Source organism: Colossoma macropomum, unplaced genomic scaffold (genome assembly GCF_904425465.1).
Source record: "Colossoma macropomum unplaced genomic scaffold, Colossoma_macropomum, whole genome shotgun sequence".
Taxonomy (NCBI): Eukaryota; Metazoa; Chordata; class Actinopteri; order Characiformes; family Serrasalmidae; genus Colossoma; species Colossoma macropomum.
Window position 1 is genome coordinate 26,202,934 of NW_023494805.1, and position 22,478 is coordinate 26,225,411.

Consider the following 22,478-nt stretch of genomic DNA (forward strand, 5'->3'; position numbering starts at 1 on the left):
GAAAAACTGCATATCGCGATCTTAAAGAAATGTTTACAATGCATAATACACATCACGATACAGACAAAATAGGCTAAAAGTGTCACATTTAAAAACTGCTATCAAAACCTAAGAATACATTGATTTTTTGCATCATTTCACATGGTGAACTGCATTAAAAACAATTACAATTTCGTTGTAGTGAAACATGCAGGTGTTTAGTGCTCTTTAAGTCCTGAGGATATCCACAGTATGCTCAGGAAAGCATAATGTACATCACATTTACTGCGAAAATTTTGCACAATAACAATAAAATATCGCCGTATTGCCCACCCCTACATCCATGTCCTGCTCATATAACCAAAGGACACGACAAACTACTAATTTCACCTCTACTTCAAATAACTTCATCCAACATTATCACTATAATAGTGATAAACATAAACATCAGAATAACTCAATAAATTAGAAGCTGGAATCGTCAAACAAGGCATTAGGGCTGCACTTATATTTTGTGTGTTAACCATTATCATCACAATACTGGTCTTTGTGAAAGTAAACAAAGAAAAAAGAAATAAACATGCAAATTAGCCCACTAAGCAAAAAAAGTTTTTTTTTATTCTGTGCTGTGAGTATTCCAAACAATATCAGATAAGCCAGACAACTGTTTTGATGAATCAAGGCATTTGCATGATCCAACAAACAAGCAGGTCACTAAAGTTAATATGTAGTATTTCAATATTCCTTTTTTTTACCATTTTGTGCAGGCCTACATTATTCTTATTAATTATTAAAAATAGCATTATTTATAACATTATTATGAACAATGCTTTTAATCCCATTATGTGGCCATCCAAGGAAAGAGTGTCTTGGATGAAAGTTAGCAACACATTCCAAACAGTATATGTATGCCACTACTGCAATGTACTGCTATAAGTAAAATGATCCAACTTTGACCTTTTGACTCCTCAGCCAAATACTGTACAGACGATGGCAGTAATATCTGAACAGGCCTCTGAATCAGCTCCCTGATGCAGTCTATGGCTTTTCATCACCATAATCACCGTCTTCATCTTCATCAGAGCGCTGTGGCTGACTTCACTTTAGAAGACAGCACTTGCCGGAACCTTCTTTTCAGCTCCTGCATGTTAGGGCTCTTAGGTCGAGCGAGGTGTAGTCCTCCTCTCCTCTTCTCCCCGTTCCCTCCTCCCAGTGCACGACTCACCTCCTGGCATAAGTGCAGAAAAGCTGCATGCACACCCTCATGGTTCTCCCGGGCTGAAGCCTCAAAGTAAGGTCCCCCCAGTTCAGCGGCCAGCGCCTCACCCTCATGGGCCGGCACCTGCCTCGCCCGCAGCAGGTCACTCTTGTTGCCCACCAGAATTATGGGGATGTTGCCGCTGGGGTGGATGCGGCGCACATGTTGATACAGAGGCTGGATGGTTCTATAGCTGTGCAGGTCAGTGATAGAGAAGACTAGGACGTAGCCATCGGCCCAGTAGATGGAGCGGTTGATCTGCTCCTGGCAGTACAGACCCTCCGCATCATCCTGGGTCAGGCAGAATCAGAATCATAATCAGAAACTTTTTTATTCACTAAATATAAATATTACAACAGTGTTCGTGGTGAAAACGTCAACATAAATTAAAAAAATAATAAATAAATAAACAAATAAAAAAACATAGGTCAGTCCATGCCACCTCACCATTAGTTCAAAATGACTTCTTACCAAAAAACTAGAGGCCTTTTAGGTCCTATACTTTCTGAAAGATTTTAGATTAAAGATTAAATATGAACCAGTAAATAACCACAACATATATAAATGCACATAGCACAAATCATAATATTCCACTTTAAATAAACTAGTTTTGTTAAATTCTCAAAACAGGATTACTGGAATGTGTACTGTGGGGTGCAGTGGATATACAGTATTATGTACGTTTATGAAATGTGCATTAAAATGCATGCAGTTGTATGCAAAAGTTTGTGGGCCTCTGGTCAAATGACATGTTTTTTTAGGTTTAAGTTAAAACATCCTCTACAGAGAAAAAACTTAGGCACAACTATTGTGTATCTGCTAAATTTAACAGCTTGGGAAAAAAATATATAACATAAAATATACAACACAAAGTGTGGCTTGCACAGTGATTATGGTGCATTTTATATTTTATGTTTTCTTTATTCCTAATATATTAAACTCAGTAAAAAATATAAAGCATGCACCAAAGAAAGAAAGAAAGAAAGAAAACAAGAAAGAAAACGTGTATGAGAAAGATACTGATACTAAGCTGTAGTGGATAAACAAAGTGACTACAGAGGACACCCTGTTTTCCTCATTTCAGCAGATCGATTTTCAGCTTGATTTTCAGTTTAACATTGTGTTTGTGTAACAGCTCTACAACCAAACTTAGCAAGGCAAAAACACAGAACGTACGCCAAGACAAGCAAAACAAAATGAGCTAAGGGTGAAGACTTTTACTGCTGGAGCCATAAGAGGCCATGTCCAATGTCAAGAGCGACATGTCGTTCCCTAAGTCTGTTTCCTGGCCATAGATTAACTCTGGTACTGAATAATCAAGCATTATCAGCAGGGAATAACCATTAACAGGGTCTGTTTGACCAGGAAAGGTTTAATCCATGTCTGGAAAATGAGCCCCTGCAGTTAGAACCCTCTCTGTGCTACTTTACCTCCTCTCAGTTTAATGAGCTTATGACTGAACACACCCTCTTTATCTCCACTCCTGCATTCTTGGTTTGAAGTCCAAATGTTTGAACCAAGATTCTCCAAAGTCCATCAGAGGCCTGCAGATGCCCCAGTGGTAATGCGTGATTGATCTCCCCAGCACTTAGAGAACTCACTTTAGATGGAAACAGAGACAGAAAAGGAAATGGAATTAAGTGTTTGTGATGTGGGACTGAAATACCTGGAGTGATACACAGGGAGTGTCTTGCACTTGTAAGGAAACCTGCTCTCCGTCTAGACTGATCTTCCTTGAGTACAAGGCCCCTGTGGAAAGGAACAAGCAGACTCTAATGCTGGGTGGTATTGATAAAATTCAATATCACAATATTTTCCAAATATATCACAACATGATGGTAGAGATGATAGTCTATTTGCTTTAGTACAGTTAATGAACCCACGCTACTCTGCTGAAAAATGGCTTACGAATTTGACATCGATTTGCCTGGACCGTTTTGTTCTCTTAAAATGACACTGCAGGTTTGAAAATGTTAACCAAACAGAAAATACATTTCCAGAAAGACAACAAATTTAGCATTTTTATCTGTTTTTATCTATCGATAACACTAAAACTAAAAATCAGTATTGCTGTGTGACACCAATACTAGTACACCAATATATCGTCCAACACTAGCTTACTTATATGTTAGCACAGTGTATGTGAGTAATTGTGAGTGTGAGTAGGTTTGGGTGAGTTCTGATAAATCTCCTTTTCCCACCAGTTTTTTTTTATAGCATACAAGAAAGTGTTTCACTTTCTAAGTCACAGTATCATATGGGTTCAATTAACTACACATTGTTGGGTTCCTATTCGAATTTTCCGTTCCACCTTAAATGGTGCAGCGGTTACACTCTAGTACCGCCGCCAGAATGTACTTCTGCACCATTTAAGGTGGAACGGAAAATTCAAACTGGAATCCAACAGTTTCGTTTCCCATCTTTGCACCAATAAGAGTGGAAATTACCTGTGTTTGCTTCATAATCTCCAATGAATCTCTTGGTCAGGAATCTTACAATCAAGGCTGGAAATGTTAATCAAAGGCAGTTAGTTTTTATGTTCATCACCATCAAAATCAACCAGAAAAGCCACAGAGCACATGCAGCACTGCTGGATTCAGACAAGGCATCTGTATGTCGCCCCCAGGCGAACACTGCTCATACCTGCCTGCCATTCCAGACCCTCCAGCTTTCATTCCAGACCACATCTGCATTACTTTACACTTATGTTTTGTATGTGGGACGAATGACATACCTACAACACGAGCTCACCGTTCAAAGAGGTGTTTCTAACACGAAACTAAAAGAGAAACTGGATCCACAATCCACTTATGAGATCTCACTATTGCGTAATGTAAATATGAGAACTTCCACAGCCTGTGCGGATTTCTCCTAACTTTGTTTAAAATATCATAACAAAAAAAACTTCATTACTACCTGTTTTGCCGACGTTACTCGCTCCGAGAACGACTATTTTGACGTTTTTATTAGGTACACAGTCTAGAACAGGGTACTCCGGTATTGGGACTAGCAGAAAGTTGCTAGAGCCACTGCTCATTGTTCCCGGCTGGTCGATAAGGCGCATTGAGAAAAGCTGCGGAGTGAACAGCTCTTGTGTCTGTCAGTTTTCCTCCAGCACTTCGACGGCTTTTCTCTCTCTCTCCGCTGAGTTCTCTCTACGACTCGCTCATCATGCACGAGTCGTCTAGTGGATGGTTATGTCCGCTTGAAACCATGTCTTCGCAAACTCCTTTGGATCAAAAACCATGTCCCCTAAACTAACGCACTCCAGTGCCGAGGCTGGCTGTCCGCTGGTGCTCCTCGTGATGCTTTCTGTCCGTGGATTTCTCAAAAGAAACGCACACAGATGTAGAGTAAAGAGTCCGGACAACCAGGAGGACAGGTCACGCTAGGCTACGGTATGACCGGATATAGGCTGAGAGAGGAGGATACCGCCGGCTACTCTGAGCGAGAGTAAAGACAGGCAACTCAGCAGAGTCCTGCTCCGACTCCTGTTCCTGCTCCGGCTCCGGCACGCCGAGGGGCGGAGGACATGCGACCCCAAAGCACAGCCTAATGCTAGACCAAAGCATCCAGATTTTGTGGTTAAGCAAAACTTGTCAAGATGTGCTTTTAATGAGTAATGCAATGGTGAAATGTTTGAATTCTTTATTAATGCTGCGCATTGGCCCATTGAAGACTGTTTATTATTATATATAAACTATATTATTATTATTATTATTATTATTATTGTTATTATTATTATTACTTAAATTGTTTAAATTATTATTATTATTTGATTATTAGACAATGTGAGATTTTTGTGCCATTTCCCCCTTTATCAATAGTAACTTAATTAAAACAAATTCTAAAATAAACAAGTTACTGTACGATAAATGTGTACGTTCACATGGGTTAATATTTATTGAATTACACCGTGTTTTAATTCATTTTGAGTAAAAATAAATATTTTTTTCCGAAGTAGCCACGAGGGTGAGAGCGTCTTCCGAGCTGGTCCGAAAAAAGCCGAGTCTGAGAAAGTGGCCTATGAAATGCTGCGTATATTGCGTCGATACCGAAACGGAACAAGTGACACTGCATTAGGTTTTTAATCCACCCGTTTTGAGACCAATCCCGCCTCCCTGCGCTCCGATTGGCGAGTACCTTCCGGCAATCTGCACCATCATTGGCTAATACCTCACGCTCACAAGCAGCTGACCAATCGGTGAGCACAAACGACTAGCCAGTTATGGCTCAGCAAGGCGGGTCTCGTCGGAATACGGGTGGGATTAAAAATAACGCAGTGACACTCCCTCATTTGGTTTCCAGCCGCTGGACGGGCGAAAGGTTTCCCCGGAACTTCAGCCGCTTTAACGGCTGTCACCGTTTTTAAATTGGGGTTTGGTCCAATATGGCGGCAGACGGATGGAAATACTGATGACAGTCCGAAAGATCGCCTCGATTTGTACGATGGTAAGTCTGATCGGCCCGTCCTCTGCACCTCCGTTTACCCGCGGAGTGCTGCTGCTGAAGCTGAAGCGGCGCTGCTGTCCGGTCCATTGCGCTGTGGCTAGCAGGCAGACAGCTAGCAGGCAAAGGACCGTGTCATGTAGGTTAAGAGTAGCAGAAAGTTTACAAACCAGCGAGTCCGAAACTTACTAGTGACACAGGATGAGAAGTTATAAAAGAGATATAAACTATAATGTCTTTAATGTATTTTATTAGTCTTTTCGAAGGTTGAATAAAGATAACTACCACAAATGCTTAGCAAGCTAACTAGCAACTACGCTAAGCTAGCTAAGCTGTTAGCTTTGCTGTACACAGTCTGTGTCCAGGGCGGCTCCAGGACAGACTCTCCGTGGAGCTAACCCTACCTGGACTGGGCTGGTTTCACGCTCGTAGCTGTTTGTCAGATTATAGAAAGGCTATACGAGCAAATAAACCAGTTTCTTAAAGTGTCAGACGGACAGGAGTACGTAGGTTAACTTACTTGTAGCTTTTAAGAAGGCGACTCCTGGTGCTCTGTTTGTTTTGCTAGCTAACTTTGCTGAAGTGTGCAACTTCCACGCATCCAAAAGCACGAGTTATCTAACAGCCAGGAGCAGAATGTAGTCGACAGTAAGTATGTATGCCATAGGTAAGGAAGTTAAAGAGACAGCTAGCTAGCAAACATAGGCGAGGAAGTTAAAGAGTCAGCTAGCTAACAACTCTGCAAGGCTAAGTAGCTAGCTTATCCGGTGGGTGTACCAGTGCAGTCTGTGCACATAGCCATGGTTGTTTTGATGTTCTGTTTTGAATGGTCCATAGCGAGTCTGTGGCGTTTTCTTTGATGTGCCGAATCACTGTGGGTAACCTTGTGGCGTTGTTGGTGTCAAAAACAATCGTGTTTACTCCAACTGAGCCGACAGATTCTCTCTTTACATATGTTTAGATACTGACATATTTGACGGTGCAAGCTCATGCTAACAAAAGGTCATTCTGACATCTGCCATCCTTTAGACAAAGTGTTTCATCCAGCAGATGAACTTGTTCGAGTTAACCAGTTCCTTTGCTTTAACCCTTTCCTGGGTCACAGTCTCATCCACAGCCAGCCTGTACGATGTCACATGGGCCTTTTTTATTTTTGAATACAAACGTGTTGTGCTTAAGCTGCGCAGCGCTGAGTCCCCAGAATTCAGAGCTTTTACTCTATGGCCATCTAGTCAAGCCACTATTTCTGGCTTTTAGGCATACAGGAATGAGTTTTAAATAATGCTCAGTGATACATAAACCCACCGGACTAATGAAGTACTGGTTGGTGGTGTTTTATTAGCATTCTGGAAGTTAGAAGATAAGATAATCCTTTATTAGTCCCACCACAGGGGAAATTTACAGAAATGTTTGTTAACATCCTGTTAAAGCCAAGCCTCCCATCTCACTCTGCAAACAGGATGTTCCTGGTATGCTTAAAAAGACTCACTAGTGTTGGAATTCACTCAGGGCTGTCACAAAAAAGCCCAAGGTAACCTTCATAAATGTCTTTTACAGGGCGCCAATGCCTCTGCCTTGGAGAAGGAGATTGGACCGGAACAGTTCCCCGTAAATGAACACTACTTTGGGCTGGTCAATGTAAGTTAAGTCCTTTGTGCATCATTTCAGTAGCTGAGCTTTGCTAAATATACTACTGAAATATGCAAATCAGGTGTTGGTCTGTGACATCAGGCCATATGAGTCACTTCCAGAAATAATAATAAAAAAAAACAAAAAAAAAAACCTGACCTTTTTTGCCCACACCCTTAGAAGCTTATCTTGTCTGAGATAAGCATGTTTCAGAGCCACCTGCTCTAAAAATGATGACAGGTTAGAATTAGTCTTTACTTCCTGAAAGGAAATACCTCTCCATAATCAGAGCCATGACCTTGCATGTAGGTAACAGGTCTTTATCAGACACTGTAATGTATATCGCTCCTTCGTCTCCTTTATTTATCCTGTTTTCTACCTCCCGAATCTTCTCCCTTTTCAGTTCGGCAACACCTGCTATTGTAACTCAGTGCTGCAGGCCCTGTACTTTTGCCGGCCCTTCCGAGAGAAAGTGCTGGCCTATAAGGTCCAGCCACGGCGCAAAGAGAGCCTGCTGACCTGTCTGGCAGACCTCTTTAACAGCATCGCCACGCAAAAGAAGAAGGTGGGAGTCATTCCCCCTAAGAAGTTCATCTCGCGGCTGAGAAAGGAAAATGGTAAGACCAAAGTCTCAGCACAGGGAGGGACACTGAACGGGTGAAGAAGGTAGAGATAAAGAAATTGGAGAGGCCAATCACTGGCACATCACTATTTTACAGAATAGACTGTTATCACTAATATTATACTTGTTATCCAGCAATGCTGCTTAATCGGCAATCAGTATTGTGATGGGTTTAGGCCACATAATGCCCAGCACTAGTTAAACTGTTTAAACTTTTGGCTTATTATTAAGCACCTGTTATGAAACTTATAAGTTAGTATGTGAGTGAGAGAAGGTTTAAGGGGTAAAATGCTTGTTTCAAGTGATTTTGGTAAGTACACCATCGATTCAGCCATGATATACTTGAAGTTGATGTAGTGGAGGGGTGGGGTGGGGCAAAGTAGATTTAAAACTGGTAATGGACTTAAAGCTTATCGGCTCCATTAGTCTACATCTCCTCTATTTCCTCTTTCCTCTATTAGAGCTGTTTGACAACTACATGCAGCAAGACGCACATGAGTTTCTCAACTACCTGCTCAACACAATCGCGGACCTGCTGCAGGAGGAGAAGAGCCAGGAGCGGCAGCAGAATGGCAAGCTGGTGCAGAACGGAGGAGGAGGAGGGGGGGGAGGAGGAGGCAGCGGGAGCAGCACGGGGGAGGCGGAATCAGACGAGAAGACTCAGCAGACCTGGGTGCACGAGATTTTCCAGGGCACGCTGACCAATGAGACACGCTGCCTCAACTGTGAAGCGGTGAGCTGGAGAGATGGAACATACTGGGGAAGGGAATCATGTGTTTCTAATGAGACATGTAGATAGTGGAAAATCAGGCAAATGGGTGTGGAAGAAATCAGGCGGAAGCTGTCCTCATTGCTAAGCAAGTTTCAGCTTTGACTCATTTAGAATGGACTAGCTCTTTGGTTTTGATGTGTAGTGGTCGGCAGCATGATGATACTGATGATTGTTATTGTGATAAATAGCAGTGTTTCCCACACATAGACTGTGCTTGGGTGTGCCCCCTATAGAATACTGACAATAGCAAGTATTTTTTGTTCCATTTTAACAATTTCCAAAGGCCATTTTGTCTCATTTTAATACATTGTAAAATATTTTATATTGTTACATATAAACAAGGGCAAATGTCATGTAAAATGAGACACTATATCAGCTTCTTGTGTGTCTTATTTGAAAACCTGAGTAAGTAAAAAGAATACTGAGAAGAGTATGGATATCTGTATATATTACAGTACCTGCTCAACGCACCCCATCCAACATAATGCTCCCCTCAAGTTTCTTTCAGACCTGTGGGAAACAGTGAAAAATATTTTTCTCTGAGAATATTGTAGATAATCATCAGTACTTAAACGACACAACGACATTTTGCATGTTTCATTAAACAGAGAACATAATTAGATTTGTTTAAGTTTGAGCATATAAAATGTTGAGTAACTTCATATTGGTAGTTTTTGATAGCAGTGTTTTGTAATTGTGGCGCTACTAAAGTACTGTGTCAAAATGTTTGATACGTATTGTGTGTCAGTAAAATGTCTAAGTGTCATGAAATTATTTTTTTTGTATTGCCCAACCCTGTTCTGATAACAGTAGATACAGACTTATCACAATACGTCAGACAGCGCACCTCAGTTACCCTTTGCCTCCTGAAGCATTTCAAGGGCAGCAATAATCAGTTGGTTAGAATATATTTATTCATTTAGGAAGGATTGTGTACTGTATTTGCACAAAGTATTAGAATATGTTTTAATAGTTAATGCTTAAAACAATGTGTAGTTTCATAAGTGAGGATATTAGTTACTCTGTTGCTTGGGGCTACATCTAATCAGTTTGCGTACACTCCTGTAGAAAGGTATTGTGCTGCAAGCATTTTTGCACTGTTACTGTTATTCATGATTTTAGAGTGAGTTATCAACTGTATGTTTATGAAAACATAGATGCATGAAATACATTTTTGTTACCTGGAGCAAGATAAGGTTTTGGCATGAGATGTGGAACATTTTCAGTGGGGTTAAGGTCTGCTGCATTCTACAGTCTACATTAAATGCAGTAAATGTTGTAGGCATGCAATATTTTTTCATAGGAGTGTATGTTATTATCATACACCAAAGTGTAAGCACATATGGACAGAAATGTTTAAGTAGAGTTTTATCTTTGAAAGGTGCAATATGATGATGGCAATTACTCTATCCTTCACTCCCAGGTGAGCAGTAAAGATGAGGACTTTTTAGACCTCTCAGTGGATGTGGAGCAGAACACCTCCATTACGCACTGTCTCAGGTAAAATCATATGCCTGGCGTGCAAAGACAAACCTCTTGTCACACACTGTTTCCTATCTGAGATATACTACCATTCAAAAGTTTTCAACAATAAATTTGCTTTTTTCAGAAGTACTAGAAAACTGAGAATAAAAATGTATAAATTTGAGATGTTTTCAGAATGATGAACGGAGACAGACATGATCCTTAAATGACTGAAAAACCTTCAAGAATGTTGTAATAAAATTAATAACCAAAATTTATTATATTTCAAAAACAGAGATCAAATCTCGAGGCAGAAAACTCAACAAATTTAGTGAAAATAATAATTATAAAATATATAATTTTATTCACTTCTTCTTCACAGAATTTTGACGTGTTAATAAAACATCCAAAAATAATCTTTTGTAAATAGTTTGTGATGTTTAAATCCACAAAGCACCTGCATACTGCCATGCTGCTATAACACATGCAGAATGTGTCTTGGCTTTGTCATGTTAAAATAAGCATTGTTGTCTCTGAAAAAGATGTCATCTAGAAGGCAGCATATTGCTCTAAAACCTGTGTTTATTTTCTGGGTTAATGGTGCCTTTGCAGATGATCAAGTTACCCACTAGTAAACCTGTATACCATAACACACCTTAGCTTTTTTGTAACTTTATACTGGCAACATTCTGGATGGTCCAGTTTTTTCTTTGGTCTGGAGAACACGGCGTCCGTTATTTTCATAAACATAAAATCTGAAAAGTTGACTTGCTTGTCAGACCACTAAACATGTTTCCACTGTGAATCAGTCCACTTTAGATGAGCTCAAGCTAGTGTGTGGCGTTCTAAGCATTGTGGGCGTATGGCTTTTGCTTTGCACATTTTTAACTTGCATTTGTGAAGGCACTGAAGAATGGTGTTTATTAACAATAGCTTGTCAAAGTTTTCTCAATCCCATGAATTGATGTCCATCACAGAAGCATTTGCTTGTTTTTAATGCATTGCCATCAGAGGTCATTCAGTTGTGGAATCTTTTGATGATATTCTGCACTGTAGAGGGTGAAATACCCAAAATTCTTGAAATCACTAATTGAGGAATATTGTTCTTGGCTATTGAATTTTTTGCCAGAGCCTTTTTTGGTAAAGTGGCAAGTCTCGATCCATCCTTGCTAAAGGACTAAGCCTTTCCTGAATTAATTCCCAAGCATGATGGCGTCACCTGTTTAAGATGTTTTTGTTGTTGTTTTTTTTTTTTTAAATACATTTTACAACATTCCTTGTCTTAAATTACCTCTGTTCACCCTGCCGTTGGTGTTATGTGTATGACTGTATGTTTTTGTCTTTCTCTCTCTGTGTACAGGGGCTTCAGTAACACAGAGACCTTATGTAGTGAATACAAGTACTACTGTGAGCAGTGTCGGAGTAAGCAGGAGGCACAGAAAAGGTACGCCAGTCCTTTTCTATCTGTAGACAGCAAAGTCCGACACAGATGAAGTCTTCTTAACTCTGCAGTTCCTTGACAGCTGTTTCCAGGGCAACCATTTAAATCTCATTTGGTTTACAGGTGTTGTGCCTCATGCTTCACCACTAATCAAATAACCAATTTGGTGGTCCTGTCGCGTTGTCTTTCTCTTTAGGATGCGGGTGAAGAAATTACCTATGATCCTCGCCCTGCACCTAAAGCGCTTTAAGTACATGGACCAGCTGCATCGCTACACCAAGCTGTCCTACCGCGTGGTCTTCCCTCTGGAGCTGAGGCTCTTTAACACCTCTGGAGATGCCACCAACCCTGACCGCATGTATGACCTTGTGGCTGTGGTAGTGCACTGTGGGAGGTAGGGATCCAAGCACCACATCCACCAGGACATTCATCATTTTCTCTTACACTGATGAATGTTATTCCTAAAATGAAATAGTTTTATTAATTTCATTGTTTATTGTTTTGCCTGCAGAAAGAGTAAATAATGGTTTAGTGGTTTATGTGAATGCTGATTCTTACATATTTACATATATGTTGATCTGACTGCATGGCTGAAATCTGTTTATGTCCACTTTCCCTTCCAGTGGTCCTAATCGTGGCCATTACATCACTATAGTGAAGAGTCACGGCTTCTGGCTACTGTTTGATGATGACATTGTAGAGGTAACACAGAATGCCTGTACTTTCTCTCTTTCACTCTGTTTCTGTTTTCTCTAATTATACTTTTCTCAGAATTGAGAAGAGGAAGTGGAAGTTTAGCATACATTGGAAAAAATGGACATGATGTTGCCTGTTCGGCACATTTAGCCAGTGAATTGTGTAAACTTTATTCAGTTGCAGAAATTCTGCCACTACCACTTTCGGTGTAACAGCGAGCAGAGCCAAAGGGAATGCACTTGTGTAACTGTTCCTAGAAGGCAGTCAGATTTGAACAGTGGAATAATTTTAGTATCATATGGTAAGGAATGTCTGTTTTTTTGTTTTGCACTGATCTAGGCTCCTCTCTTATTGACCTAAATACTTTGAATCACTGTGAATAATGTGGAATTCAGGAATGAAGGATTTTTGAAACGTTATATAATGTCTTTTAGTTATATAATGTCTTTTAGCAGGATGGAAAAAATGTGTACTGAGATAGAAGTGCGCATCTTGTGAACCGTGAAGGTCAATGGTACCCGTTTCATGGTTTGATGTCTTTTGTTGGTGCTGTCCTTTCAATTGCCAAAATGGACGTGATGATGGTAAAACCTGGTAGATAGTTGATAAAGTTGTGAAAACAAGTGGAGCTGGGCCTGAATTGTGGATTTGAACAACAAAACTTTTAGTGTTGTAAAAAGATTAAGATGGCAGAAGCTTGCTTTTGTGTCATCTGCCATAAGAAACTGATATGTGGAGCGGTGGAAAGTCTTGTTCTTTTGTCCATCATTAATTATTCAGGATTATTGCCAAGCATTGTTCTTGTTCTTGTTTAATTTCTGCTCTTACGGCACCATCACCTCCCTAAATTGTCACAAAATTTGTGACACAGCTCTTAAATAGCTCTTAAAAGTAGTCTTGAAGGTATCTAATTACAATTATTAAGACCACAGTTGTGATTGTGTTTTGTTTGTGATTACTTCCTATTAAATAAGGTCTATTTTTGGCCAAGAAGACCAGCATAAACACTTTTGCTGGCTTCAGGCTCGAACGCTAATCTCAGGAAGCCAGATAGCCACTTTGCTGTGGTTGCGTTGTCATGTATGCATCATGTCTGTGTTTATTTGCTTCTGATCGATCTAACACATTTATAGGCAGTTCACAAGCTCTGTGCAAAAGAAAAAGAAATCTGTGGCTAAAATTTGCAGGCTATAATAAGAATTGCAGCTCCTGCGATTTGAAAATTGCACTGTTTTAAACTGCGGTTACTATACTAAAACAATTCATCTTTCAGCCCTTCTCAAAACCCTAATATTTTCAAGATGGTGACCCCTAGGCTCTGCTTTTCTTTTCCAATCATGAATATTTTTCTTGCTCTAACCCTGGATATTGTAGAAACAGCATCTCTTCACTGGGTTGTTGTGACCACTGTGCACATTAATTGTTTAGTCTCGCATTTTAGAAAACCCACTGGCCTAACAGCAAGACAGAACAAACAACAGATTGGGTCAGGATTTCCTACGGCAAACAATGCTTAATGTACCAAGTTGTTTTGTCTTGGAAAGAATGTAATGGCTAACTCGCATGTTGAGACTAATGGGCAACTATAAGAACCCAAATGGTTTAGTGTAAAGCCAAATTATACTTCTGTGTCTGCAAATCTGCAAAAATTTGTAGGGTGTCTTAAAACATACTTGCACATAATATGAACATGTGCACTAGTGGGCAGCGTTTAAACCAGAAAGAACAGAAACAAAAAATGTTTTGTAATATTTTGAAGATGGGTTGTATAAATGTTAGTGTTGTTTGATCGGTATTTCCAACCGATTTTCAAACTGCTCCATTTTAATGTTGCACTAGTTCTGGTTCAGGTTGAGTATTGTTTGGATCTCTACCCACCCCCAGTGCTACCAGATAGCAAATCAGCGTTTGCTTGATAGAAGTATAAATCAGCCTTATGTTCTAACATAAGCTGTTTTAAAACATTTAGAAAAGCTCAGGAACAGTCTGCTGTGATTTTGAGGTGCAAAAATATTGTGTGGTGGGGGGTAAGAAGCATTTGGCTGTTAAACAAAATTTTAACATCTGTTGAGAAAGTCTATTGAGATTTTAATGGAGTAGTGAGGTTCCTTTAAGTCCTGGCTTCTGCTACGCCAGGATATGCATTAGGGAAAAGCACAGATTAGATTTTCCACTGCGGAGCATCTTCCCAGCAGCACATCTGGTCAGGAAAAGAGAGGGAGAGTTGGCTGGGAATGAAGTTTCCACAGTGTAAGTGTTCATACCGCTAGTCTACTGGGATTCCTGCAGGTCCTCTTGATTTCATTTAGGCCTAGCCTCATAGTGGCAGACATCTGAGCATGGATGTCACTCAGCCTGACTGTTCTTTTACTCATCTAACCTGCCGCAAACATGCTTCACTCCCTTTCAGGCCTACTAATGATGTGTTTGAACAGTTCTTGTGAACTCTTAAGTTCAAGAATTTCTGAGTTTACCACATACACATGGTGAAATTGTGGTCACTTGTAACTTTAACTGGCAAGTACATTTGTCATGCCATGTGAATGTAGTAAACCAAACTGGCAGACAATATACCAATGGTAAATACAGCACCAAACTTTAATTTATATATGACTATGTTTTTAAATAATTGTAATTATACCTGTCATGATCATGGAATTTTTGCTGGTGATAAATTGCCAAATAATGGAATACCTGCACTTAACAATTGAATTGTCTTTTTGTTAATTATATCCATAATAATAATATTAAAGCCTAAAATGACCTGATTGGCTGTCTTGCTTTCTAGCTGTCAGTGCTTAGTAGTTTCCAATTGACGTCAGACACAGCTCAAATAAATAAACATTTCTCACTGCTGCCCTCTAAACGTGTTATAGCAATGATCAAAAGTTAGAACTTTTGTCACTTTGGGCTCATGATGTGTCTCAATGTTTTTTGCTTTCTTTTATTTACATTTATTTGCCTCAACCCAACTGATGAAAGTGCACCCAATTCACATTCTGTTTGTTGCGATGTAAACATATTTATAAACAAAAATTGTAATCAGATTATTATGTATTAACAGTGACAGGCCCAATTGTAACATTACTCATATGAGTTGACCAGGCAGTCCATGTCTGGAAGAAAGCCATTAAAAAACAATGTCATTGGTCTTGTGAACTCTTCCTCCTACTTGCCAGTTTAAGTCAGAAATGTTTAAATTTCGGACTCAGATTCTCACGTACAAGCAGATTTTTTTTATTCGAGTAACATGATCAAATGGAAAATTAAACCTCTCTCTTTCTTTGCAGAAAATAGATGCCCAGGCAATAGAGGAGTTCTATGGGCTGACATCTGACATTTCCAAAAACTCAGAGTCAGGGTACATCCTCTTCTACCAGTCCAGAGACTAAGCCAACGGGAGTGAGAGAATGTGGCTTTGTGAAAGTCAGGGTTAGGGAGAAGGCGGGCTTGAGCTACTTAGGCATGCTCTGCCCCCCCACTTCAGACCCTCTCAGTCGAGTCCCCGAGTCATCCAGGTCCATCAGCGAGGCTTTGCACCGGAGCATCAAGCAGACAGGAGCAGTTGATGCCAGAGCGACCTGGACACGGCACAACCATCTCCAAACAGAAGCAATGGCAGTCTGGAGGCTATTCATCGCCACACTCCCCTGCTTTGTGTTGTTGAGTTCCATGCACACATCCTCCATCAGTCACAGCCGAGGAGACGCAGAGAACCTTGGACGACATAAAGATGGACAACACAGTCACTTATTTTAACAAGTTGACCTGCTTGAGAAAGGTGGTGAAGGGAGGTCTGATGTTATGGGATTCATTTTTTGCTGCATGACACTTTGAATTAAGTTCTGTCATGGCAGATTGACCTACTGTAAAAGGTGAGATTTTTGGCACAGCATCATGTTTGATGAAGAGATTCCACACCTGTACATGTCTGGTGATCAGTGTAAAACGAATTCTGTTTGCTTAGCAATCAGCCAGCTATTTATGATTGCCTGATGTCTCTAGAATAGGTCCTTTAGTTATCATATTAAATGTGGCAATAATACAGTGCATTTCTGCTCCATCTCAGCAAATGGGTTTGGCTGGTTTTAATTACAGTGATGTGGACGAGGGTTTTTTTTTTTGTTTGTTTTCTTTGAGTAGGCACAAGTGATCATTCACAGAAATGTTCTTTTGGAAGGAAGCCTGTGGGTTGGCAGTGAGTGAAGTGACATCTGCTTTGTGAAGCAGAGAGGATTTTGGGTACTGGTGTGGTGCCTGTGCGGCAGTTTAGTTGTAAATGAGGCTGAGTTGGCTTTTTGGGATTCTGGTTGAGTATTAAAATGAATGTAAAGCAGTCTGACTATTGGAAGGGCGCAGTGTGCAGGTGCAGTGCTTTGATTGCGTCATGGAGTGCACACTTCAGGGAGCGCACACTATGGCCTGTAGTGTGCACTCTGTAGATTGTAAAGAGAAATTCAGATATAGCAATGCCAGTCATAACATAAAAGACGTCCGTTTTGCAGCATTTATGCACACGGTATTGGATATAGTGGCATTGCTAAATTATTGATGCTATTGCTAATTGAATTTAGCGTTTTTTTTTCAGTTAATAGAAGGTTCGTTTTACAACAAAACTTCATTTATGGTTTTGAATGTGTAGCGACTCATGTTTTCTCCTTGTCTTTATATTCAGTGTCTGTTTGTTTTTAACTTGATGCAGTAGGAGAATGGAAGGAGAAGAAGTGAAGCACAGCATTGCGGACCGTTTGCTTTCGCGTGGTCAGGAACCTGTTCACAAATATCAAGTTGTTCTGAACTTTCAGCTCAACTGCACAACAGAGGATTGACTTACTTTATGGGTCATTAGAACAGCTCAGTGATTCCCTCAAACTGGCCATGTTCAAATTTCACAAACTCATTGTAGCACAAAGAACATCATCATGTGAACTATTTTTCTAAAATCATCACAGCCATTCATGCCCACCTTGAATTGCAATTATCATAGGTAGAAATCAGTGTAGCGTAGATTCATTTGGGAAACATGACATAATTGGTATTCCTTTTTGTTTTCTTGGAGCGAGTCCGAGTCAGTGATCCGTTGGCTGCAGCATCACTGGTGAACATGCCCACTCTCTGGTAGAGTGAGGGCATTCGCACTCTGCTGCCTCACTGCTGCTAAAGAAACTCCACAGGAACATAAATGGTCTTGAGTTCTTGAAGTCTTGAGGTCTTGAATTCTTCCACAAAATTAAGAAAGGCACAAATGCCTTAATGACAGCCTGATGTCATAATTGTACATAAAGTTTCAGTGTACTTTATTGGTCCCTGGATGCTTATCCAGACCTCTTCTCTCTGCATTAAAATGAGCTCATCTTGTGTTTCCACCTGAATGTAGCCACCAGGAGGACTTAAATGAATGCGTTTGTTTCTCATTGTGCAGTTCGTCATGTAAATTGCACGTTGGTTTTATTTGACTCCTTTCTTCTTGAATACACACGTGAGGATTCTAAACTGACTTTGCTGCATTAAACTTCACAAGTTCTGTAAAACAACTTGTGCATGGTATTACAACTGTTATGAAGCTGGTGTAAATGTTATAAATGGGTAGCAGCCGTTGCAGATATAATGATTGTGTTAAATGGGAATTCCACCAGTTTTTCTAAATATGTGCATAACTCAATTGTTAAGATGTAAACAAAGTGAATTCAGAGTGGTTTGATGTAAAATGGTGTATTGTAGAGAAACTTACAGACTCAGATTTCAGTACAGTTTGTGGTGATACGAACCAGGGAAGTGTACAATGCAAATATAGCCAGTGAACCTAGATGTCTTTTGATTTTTATACTTAATGTTGATATTGGTAAAATGGTGGGAAATCCAACAAAGAAGTGACTATTTTGCTTTAGAGCTCCCTGCATTTACCTCTCTGCTATGAATAAATACATTTTTTTGATAGTTTTGAGAGGTCAAAACCTCTCAAAACTATCATAAAATAATGTCCCAGGCACCAAGTAGCAAATTGTATAGCGTATACTGCGACGTAGCTTTTAGAGGTATTAAACTCTTCAGATGTCTGGTTCCTGTCATCACCACTGTGAACAATTCTGACTCGCTAAGTTTCTCTAGAACGAATTATTTCACATCAAACCACTCCGAATGACTTTGTTCACATCTTACTGATTAAATTCTGCATACATTTTCAAAAATCAGTGTGAATCCCCTTTAAGACAACCTAGTTCTGATGTGTACCAGCATAAGGAATGTGCAGGTACAACAAAACATATGGTGTGATGCCATGTTTATAACACTTTATACTTCTTTTATAACAGTCTGAAATGGAACGGTCATTATCAACATGCGTTAAAACTGCTAGTGTGCATTAACTGGACATTTTATGTTTTAGATTTGACTAGTAAGCAGACGAAGGAAAGGAGGGAGAGGGTGCTGAAAGTCTTTGTTTTTTCATTCTACTTCATAATTTATGTAAAATTCTAACTTATTTTTTCATAGATGTTCATTGTTTTATATATATATATATATTTGCTAATTGATCATTCATTTGGGCATGCCACTGGTGTGGTGGGATTTTATTTGGGCAAATTGTGGCTACAGAATTGTATGATTTGGTAATGGGGTTTGGTTTTTGATTGGTATAATAAGAAAGATGTGCACAGTTGGAGCCAAGTAGGCTAAGAGAATGCTGTAGCACTCAGCCTATTCAGATATGCAGTAGGCTACATCACAAGGGTCATTTCTAGTCATTGACACACATTTATGCACTGATCATAATAATTACAGAATTAAATTTAGCATTAGCAAGCTAGCTTGCTACTGCAAACGTTAAGTGCAATGCTGCCTCAAGTTATCTCATGCTAACATTCAGAGTACCACAGTGTGCAAAGCTATGTGATTTTTGTGATCTCCTCACTCCCCACAACCACTGCCTGTTGCGCACAGTGGCAACATTTGATTCAATACTGGTTTAAAAAAAGTGCACTTTTTGACAAACAATGTACAGATTGTAAAAAAGAGGGCTTGGGATGAAGTGTATGGAAAGAATGAAAGATGGGACTGGTCCAACCTGTCTCCAATAAAAAGAAAAACAAAAAAAAAAGACATCAACTGCTTTGTGGTCTGTGTGTTTCTTTGTCAGGAGGACGGCCCTCGAGAACAGCAACAGTGAGGTCCACTTATGATTAGTTCTTCTGAAAGGTCCATTAGTGATCTTCATTGCTTTGGCTACGTTGCACACAATGGCTCAATATTAAGTATCCTTAAAGGGGTAGTTCCCTGATTTTACATATCAAAATGCACCTCCTTTTCACCAGGAGAATGTTTCTGACAAATTATGGCACCAAGAATCTAAAGATCCCATGGTAATAATGGCAGGCATTTGATTTCTTGTGTAGTTTCCAATCAGACACGGCACAAAAGGTTGCATTGCTTTCGTGAATAGTGCATAGTTATCAGCGACAAACTCAAAACAAACTTGCACATCTCCTTTTCAAGTTCATGCTCACAGGGAAACACAGAAAATTATTATTTTTTCATTAAAACACAGAAAAGTTTCGGTAATGACAAGCCCTAAGCTTACACACTGATTTTCAGACTTTGGGACACATTTACTTCAAAACTGGGATCTAACTGTGCACGATGTGGCCATGAGGGACAGAGATGGAGCCTAAAATGCAGGTGTAGCTAAAATAAGACTCCACCTACAGACTATGTTTTTGTAGTGACATGAAAATGTGGGACAGCTGGAGTGATGGCTTCAGTAAAAACTCCAGCAGCACTGCTGTGTCTGATCCACTCACACAAGCACAGACTAACACACCACCACTACGTCAGCATCACTGCAGTGCTGAGAATGATCCACCACCCAAATAATACCTGGTCTGTGGTGGTCCTGTGGGGGTCCTGACCATTAAAGAACAGGGTAAAAGGGGGCTAACAAAGTATGCAGAGAAACAGATGGTCTACAGTCTGTAACTGTAGAACTACAAAGTGCACCTATATAGTAAGTGGAGCTGATATAATGGACGAATGTAAAAACAAGAAGACCTAGTGAGTAACTGGCTGCATTGCACTGAGTTTCTCAGACCACAGTGGGTCAATCTGAACAATTTCTGCACAATTCATTTTCAGAGATCCTATATATTTGGAGTCTATTGGTAAAAACAGCAGTAAATCATCCCTTTAATACAGACAAAATGCATCACGTTTCACAGTAATGTTTTTATTCAAAGCTCATGGTGTTGTATAGATATGGACAAAGTGCTCAGAGGGTTATGCAGTATGAATAGCTTCTCATATATACAATTTTCACAAAGGTTCAGCAGTCCTCGTCTCCTGTGGCTGTGACAGTTTACCTGCTAAATCAAGTGGTGCATATTCCAATTAGTCTTCTTTCCTCAGAGTTAAAAGAAGGATGCCTTCAACGTCTGGATTCTAACATAGCCTCTTAGATGCTGATAGTATGACTTCTTCTGATTTTTCTAAACTTCTGCATAATTTTATTGTTAGCATGTAAACAAATCATTCAGTGGTTTGATGTGAAATATTGCATTACTGACTTAGATTGGTGGTCAATATAGACATTTTATTTGCTTTTCAAAATGATGGGTGAATCTACACGTGTCTTCTGAGTATTTATATGTAACGTTGATAATGGTAAAGTAGTAAAAAGTGGTAGTAGTAAAAAAGTAGTAAAAATGCTATGAATGAATTTAGAAAAAAGCTCTAGGCCAAAACTTCATCATAAAACTATTATAAAACAGCTTTTCAGGCATTAGGTAGTGTATTTGTGAACATTTTGTGTAGTAACTTTTTGTGCTGCATGTATGCTTTTGAGGCATTAAACTCTTCAGACGTCTGGTTCCTATCACCACCACTGTGAACAATTCTGAGTCTGTAAGTTTCTCTAGAAGAGAGCATTTCACACCAAACCACTCTGAATGATTTTTTTCATCTCAAATATTTAATTAGGTAGAACTTCTGAAAAATCGGTGGCATTCCCCTTTAAAGGAATGCTAGACTAGCTTGGAGCCACCTTCATATTAGTGGAGATGGGTCAGTGTAGGTTTCAGAGAAATATTGCTCCCTTGTGGTTCATCACTGCATCACATCTTCAGCATTCTGCTTTGAGACAGTGCTGCTCCGGTTTTCCACAAAAGAGCTCTCCCAAAGTACAAAAAAAACAAAAAAAAACACCAAAAAAAAACACTGTAGATGGTAGAAAAATGTCCTTGTGCTTTCCAAAAACGTTCACCTTACCGTTCCTTCCTATTCAACTTTTCTCTAACTGAGAGTGGTCGATGAAGAAGTTTTGGAGAGATGGACTTCTTCTGATCATGGTTATCTGTAAGAAAATAGTCATAGCAGAGTTTAAGCAAGAGCAAGAGCCTCTTTTCCAAGATCTGAATCAAATAAACACTCACTGCTAGACAAAACATTGAGATTATACTTTTATTTGGAAGTGTAGATACTGGTGCCCATGTCTCTGAAGGGTATGAAATATTGAAGACCAAGCTTCAAGCAGCTGCCTCGGCCAGAAGACCGGAGTCTTTGAAATGTTGATGAAACTAAAATTGCATTTAAATACAGGTGTCTAATTACATCCACAGGGACGACTGGTAAAGTCAGGAGAAAAAAGGAAATGGCTACTGCAAAGCAGGCTTGGGCTCGATCCCGTTTTGGCTCCTCCAATTATGATGAGCTAATAAACGTACATTCCAAATTCACTCATATATTATTATGCATGTTCAATATGTAAATTATTTTCTTGATGTGGATGAATTCATTAATCAACTGCCTTTGAAATGGAATTCTCCACAGCTTTACTATTTAAATGATTTCTCAAGGCCTTATCACACTGAGTTTCACCATCATTTCTAGCCCCTTGTGTCAGGAGGATTCAGAGGAATATAACATCGCTGTCATATTTTAGCACAGCAGTTGAGCTTTATAATGTGTTGGCATTTCATGAAAAATGAACCTATAAAAATGATCCAAAATTTCTGGCTGCATTACTTTTCTTTCTTCTGTAAAGTTGCCAGTTTGGAGATACAAGGTTTAACTATCATAGTGATGATAAGTTCACTCCTAAAAAAGGTTCTTCAAGGGTTCTTTAGTAAGGAAAATGGTTCTATATACAACCGTATACACGTAAATGGTTCTTTGCATCATG

The 22,478-nt window shown here is 39.6% G+C and overlaps 3 protein-coding genes across 4 annotated transcripts in view; 1 reads left to right on the forward strand and 2 right to left on the reverse strand.

Moving 5' to 3' along the window:
- Positions 1 to 693: 693 nt before the first annotated feature.
- rasl11a (RAS-like, family 11, member A) lies at positions 694 to 4,742 on the reverse strand. 2 transcript variants are annotated; one of them, XM_036596354.1, is made up of 4 exons: positions 4,154 to 4,742; positions 3,685 to 3,741; positions 2,704 to 2,837; positions 694 to 1,528 (listed from the first exon to the last, which is right to left on the reverse strand). In XM_036596354.1, the coding sequence occupies exons 1-4, from the start codon at positions 4,299 to 4,301 to the stop codon at positions 1,058 to 1,060; spliced, it is 810 nt and encodes a 269-aa protein (XP_036452247.1). In that variant the 5' UTR covers positions 4,302 to 4,742; the 3' UTR covers positions 694 to 1,057. The 2 variants fall into 2 exon arrangements, with proteins under 2 accessions (XP_036452247.1, XP_036452248.1); XM_036596355.1 differs by lacking the exon at positions 2,704 to 2,837 and adding an exon at positions 2,904 to 2,986.
- Positions 4,743 to 5,510: 768 nt separating this feature from the next.
- usp12b (ubiquitin specific peptidase 12b) lies at positions 5,511 to 19,414 on the forward strand. The gene is made up of 9 exons (XM_036596353.1): positions 5,511 to 5,689; positions 7,244 to 7,324; positions 7,719 to 7,932; positions 8,399 to 8,670; positions 10,133 to 10,209; positions 11,534 to 11,617; positions 11,811 to 12,008; positions 12,238 to 12,316; positions 15,601 to 19,414. Exons 1-9 carry the CDS (start codon positions 5,642 to 5,644, stop codon positions 15,700 to 15,702), a joined length of 1,155 nt encoding a protein of 384 aa, XP_036452246.1. The 5' UTR covers positions 5,511 to 5,641; the 3' UTR covers positions 15,703 to 19,414.
- A 2,114-nt stretch (positions 19,415 to 21,528) lies between these two features.
- Positions 21,529 to 22,478, reverse strand: part of arhgap36 (Rho GTPase activating protein 36) — a 66,069-nt gene continuing 65,119 nt past the window's right edge. The window contains exon 13 of the mRNA XM_036597168.1: positions 21,529 to 21,650. Coding sequence (XP_036453061.1) covers positions 21,579 to 21,650 — 72 coding nt within the window. The 3' untranslated portion in view covers positions 21,529 to 21,578. The remainder of the gene's footprint in view (positions 21,651 to 22,478) is intronic.

Bases quoted from the DNA above. Each gene is read 5' to 3' on its own strand.
- rasl11a (XM_036596354.1), bottom strand. From the start codon at position 4,301: ATGCGCCTTATCGACCAGCCGGGAACAATGAGCAGTGGCTCTAGCAAC. The intron at 2,838-3,684 runs GTAATTTCCACT...TTCCATCTAAAG, and splicing joins AGATTATGAAGCAAACACAG to TGAGTTCTCTAAGTGCTGGG. The intron at 1,529-2,703 runs GTGTGTTCAGTC...TGCCTGACCCAG, and splicing joins CAGGAGTGGAGATAAAGAGG to GATGATGCGGAGGGTCTGTA.
- usp12b (XM_036596353.1), top strand. From the start codon at position 5,642: ATGGAAATACTGATGACAGTCCGAAAGATCGCCTCGATTTGTACGATG. The intron at 5,690-7,243 runs GTAAGTCTGATC...TGTCTTTTACAG, and splicing joins TCGCCTCGATTTGTACGATG to GGCGCCAATGCCTCTGCCTT. The intron at 7,933-8,398 runs GTAAGACCAAAG...TTCCTCTATTAG, and splicing joins GCGGCTGAGAAAGGAAAATG to AGCTGTTTGACAACTACATG.